The sequence below is a fragment of the Colobus angolensis genome, unplaced genomic scaffold (assembly GCF_000951035.1).
Source record: "Colobus angolensis palliatus isolate OR3802 unplaced genomic scaffold, Cang.pa_1.0 Scaffold193, whole genome shotgun sequence".
NCBI classification, from domain to species: Eukaryota; Metazoa; Chordata; class Mammalia; order Primates; family Cercopithecidae; genus Colobus; species Colobus angolensis.
The window spans coordinates 595287-599656 of record NW_012115077.1 but is presented as its reverse complement, the minus strand read 5'-3'; the positions used below and the strand labels follow the sequence as shown (position 1 = coordinate 599656).

Genomic DNA, 4370 nt, shown 5'->3' with positions numbered 1-4370 from the left:
GCAGTGGCTCATGTCTGTAATTCCAGTACTTTGGGAGCCCAAGGCAGTAGGATTGCTTGAGTCCCGGAGTTTGAGACCAGCCTGGGCAACATAGCAAGACCCAGTTTCTACAAAAAACAAAAAAGATAAGAAAGAAATTGTCTAATCCAACACCCTTATTTTCTTTTCTTTCTTTCTTTTGTTTTCTTTTTTCTTTCTTTCTTTCTTTTTTTTTCTGACAGGATCTCACTCTGTCACCTAGGCTGGAGTGCAGTGGCATGATCTCAGCTCGCTGCAACCTCCACCTCCTGGGTTCAACTGATTCTCATGTCTCAGCCTTCCAAGTGGCTGGGATTACGGGAATGTACCACCACGCCTGGCTCTTTTTTTTTTGTATTTTTAGTAGAGACAGAGTTTTACCATGTTGGCCAGGCAGTCTCGAATTCCTGACCTCAAACGATTCGCCCGCCTTGGCCTCCCAAAGTGCCGAGATTACAGGCGTGAGCCACCGCACCCGGCCAGCCAACACCCTCATATTCGGAGGACTTACCTAAGGCCCAGTGAAGGGAAGGACTTGCTCAGGAACATGTCAATTCAGAGCCAGGACTTTATTTTGAGTCTCCTGATGCCCCAGCCCTCACCTTTCCCTATGAACCTGGCACCTTTACAGAGTGGAACTGTGCTGCACTCTTGTGATAACTACTCACCCAGCTCCCAGTTCTTCTGTGGTCTGAGAGGCTGTGGGTCTGGTGAAATGGGCATATATTTTAGAATTACGCAGGTCTGGATTCAAATTCCAGCTCCAAAGAAGGGGAAGATTGTGTATATATATTGCAAACATGTCTATATAATATACATGCAAATGCCTGTATATGCAAAGACTCTCTCTGGAAGGATATACAAGAAACTTCTTACAGTGATTTATCTCCAGAGAGGGGGTCTGGTTGAGAAGAACTTTTTTAAAACAATTTTAATTTAATTTTTAAAAATTGAGACAGGGCTCTCACTATATTGCCCAGGCTGGTCTCAATCAAACTCCTGGGCTCAAGCAATCCTCCTGCCTCAGCCTCCTAAAGTTCTGAGATTACAGGCATGAGCCACCATGCCTGAGGAGAAGAACTTTTAACTATATACCTTTTTTGTGCTTTTCCACTTTTTTGAATTTATATGCAATGGCTTTCATGATTTTTTTTTTTTTTTAAGATGGAGTCTCGCTCTTGCCCAGGCTGGAGTGCAGTGGCATGATCTTGGCTCACTGCAACCTCCACCTCCTTGGTTCAAACAATTCCCCTGCTTCAACCTCCTGCGTAGCTAGGATTACAGGTGCACATCATCACACCTGGCTAAATTTTTTTTGTATTTTTAGTAGAGACAGGGTTTCATCATGTTGGCCAGACTGGTCTCGAACTCCTGACCTCAGGCAATCCACCCGCCTGGGCCTCCCAGAGTGCTGGGATTACAGGCATGAGACACTGCTCCTGGCAGCCTTTCTGTGATTTTAAAAACCTGTCTCCTCCATTTATTCATTGTATATTCCTGGGAAAGCCATTTTACTACTCTGAGGATAGCTTCAGATCCCCTGAAGGGGGTGGACTGTGAATATAGAGGGCTAGCAGTCATATGGGGCCCTCACTGGGTGTTGTGGGGCCAGATTTGAAGAACCATATTCTGTTGGACTTCTGGTAGTTGGAAGTCAGGAAAACTGTGACCTAGGCTCCTTGACAATGGGTGCAATAGCATCCTGAGAAGAAAGCAAGAGGGAAGTGGCAAAAAGGGGTGGGTGCACTGATGGAAGAGTTTTTTTTTTGGTTTTTTTTTTTTTTTTTTGGACAAGGTCTGGCTCTGTCGCTGAGGCTGAAATGCAGTGGCATGATCTCAGCTCATTGTGACCTCCGCCTCCTGGGCTCAAGCCATCCTCCCACCTCAGCCTCTTGAGTAGCTGGGACTACAGGTGCATGCCATCACGTCTGGCTAATTTGTATATTTTTTGTAGAGATGGGTTTTTGCCATGTTGCCCAGGCTGATCTTGAACTCCTGGTCTCAAGCGATCCACCCACCCAAAGGTATGAGCCACCATGCTTGCCCAGAAGAGCCGTCTTTGAGATAAGGAAGTGGGGGCTTGGTTGGTGAAGGAGAAAAAAGTTTCATAAACAAATTCTTAGTGTGGCACTCCCCTTCTCTTCCTTCCAGCCCCATTCTCATGCAGCCTACAGGGGGTGCAGGGATACTGCCCTTCTTTTTTCTTTTGAGATGGAGTCTCACTCTGTTGCCAAGGCTGGAGGGCAGTGGCGCAATCTCAGCTCACTGCAGCCTCTGCCCCCCGAGTTCCAGCAATTCTCCTGCCTCAGCCTTCAGAGTAGCTGGGGTTACAGGCACACACCACGCACCACCATGCTTGGCTAATTTTTGTGTTTCACCTGACCTCAGGTGATCTGCCTGCCTTGGCCTCCCAAAGTGCTAGGATTATAGGCGAGAGCCACCGCACCACTGCACCTGGTCAGGACAGTGCCTTTTTTTTTTTTTCTTTTTTTTTTGAGACGGAGTCTTGCTCTGTCACCCAGGGTGGGGTGGAGTGCAATGGCACGATCTCGGCTCCCTGCAACCTCCACCTCCCTGGTTCAAGCGATTCTTCTGCCTCAGTCTCCCCAGTAGTTGGGATTACAGATGCCCACCACCATGCCCAGCTAATTTTTGTATTTTTTAGTAGAGACGGGGTTTCACCATGTTGGTCAGGCTGGTCTTGAACTCCTGACCTCAGGTGATCCACCCGTCTGGGCCTCCCAAAGTGCTGGGATTACACGCGTGAGCCAAGGTGCCCGGCGGGGACCCTGCTTTTCTTTGGAGGTATTGTGATAGCAACCAGCCACGTTGTGCGCTGTCCTTGGTCCTGAAGATACCAGCGTGATGTTTCTTGGGACCAGGGACTCTGGTTAGTGACTCTTCTCTCAGTAACTCTGAACCAGGTGAGAATTGTCATTTTTAACCTTGAAATATAGCAGTACTGTTTGCATCTTGCAGCCCTCCTCTCCTTGGGGTGCTGGCTGTACTCACTCTCCAGGGATTGTAGTTATAGCTACCTGACTCCACATCGCAAGCCTGCAGGGCACACCTACCAGTCTCGACCCCACCACACCCAGTGAGCACATACATATTTTATTTGCTACCCCCTCCAAATTCATGGCCTATCCCCATCATGGCATCGGATGTCAGATGGGAGGTTAATGGCTTGCCAAATAAGCAGAACCCTATCTTGGTTTCCCAACCTAAATTGCTTAATTCATGCATGTTTGACAGTTGTGTCATTTCCAGCAATCACAAAGGTATTTTTTTTTCTTTTTGAAAATGGCAAGGAAAACACCCCCAACCCACTCCCTTCACCCTTGTGAGAGCTGCATGAGCTGAAAGTGACTCTTCCAAAAACTCTTCTAAGCTTGAGAAGCTCGAGACTTCAGCATGAGACTGGAGTGTGACAGCTTGGTCTGCTCTGGCATCAGAAGGGAGGGAAAGTGAGTCCTTGGAGGTCTTCATACTCCAGGAGAGATCCCAAGAGACATGCAAGAGTGGCAATGAGGCCGCTGTTTGACCCTCTTGCAGCATCTTGGTGCTAAGTGGGGTGGAGGGAGAGAACACACACTCTGCCTGGTCCCTGCCGGGCTCCACACCCCGGTGTCCTCTTCCCCCACCCATGCCTCCCAGCAGAAGACTGTTTCCCATCAGGAGCCGCAGAATGAGATCATATCTGGCCTGTTACAAGAACCAGAATGACTGATGGAGCATAAGTTGGATTGGGGCGGCAAGAAGGGAGTAAGTAGCCTCAGGCCAGCACACATTGCAGCCTGGGGAGGAGGGAAAGGAGAGTTCTCCCTCCCTCTTTTCTGAGCATTGTGTTTCCCTTCTTCTCCCATTGGGAGGGGGATGGGATGATGGCGAAAGAAGGTGTCCTAGAAGGGAACCCAAGCCGGTGGGCAGGAGAGCTGTGGCTTGGGGGGCGGGGGAGAGGAAGAATTGGCAATAGGATGCCATCTCCATCCATAGAGCCAGGGACGGACTCCTGTCCTCTAACTCCATTCCTCACTCCACTAGCCCTGGGAGCAAATCTTAGTTCACTGCGACCCACTGAGCAAGTCACTAAACTTTCCTAAGCCTCAGTTTCCTTATCTGTGAAACGGACAGGCTGATCCTAACAGAGATGTAGTGCAGGCAGGCAGAGAGGTGAGGGAGGCAAAGGCACGGCGCGAGGCACACAGGAACCCAGGCACTTGACCGTCCACACCACGCGGCGCTCTCCCAACCCCGGCCCGGCGCGCTCACCGGTTCTCAGCCACCAAGATCTGCTCCAGCAGGCGCGCGGCCTGCACACGCGTCTCCAGCTCCGGCGCCTGCAGCAGCCG

At 49.9% G+C, this 4370-nt stretch overlaps 2 protein-coding genes across 2 annotated transcripts in view; one reads left to right on the top strand and one right to left on the bottom strand.

Moving 5' to 3' along the window:
• SARM1 (sterile alpha and TIR motif containing 1) overlaps nt 1–4370 on the bottom strand; it is a 29306-nt gene that overhangs the window by 22055 nt on the left and 2881 nt on the right. The window contains exon 2 of the mRNA XM_011940774.1: nt 4291–4370. This exon is cut by the window's right edge and continues 1 nt beyond it. Coding sequence (XP_011796164.1) covers nt 4291–4370 — 80 coding nt within the window. The remainder of the gene's footprint in view (nt 1–4290) is intronic.
• Nucleotides 3704–4370, top strand: part of VTN (vitronectin) — a 6013-nt gene continuing 5346 nt past the window's right edge. Inside the window, exon 1 of the mRNA XM_011940776.1 lies at nt 3704–3783. The gene's annotated coding sequence lies outside the window, so the exon portion shown is untranslated. The remainder of the gene's footprint in view (nt 3784–4370) is intronic.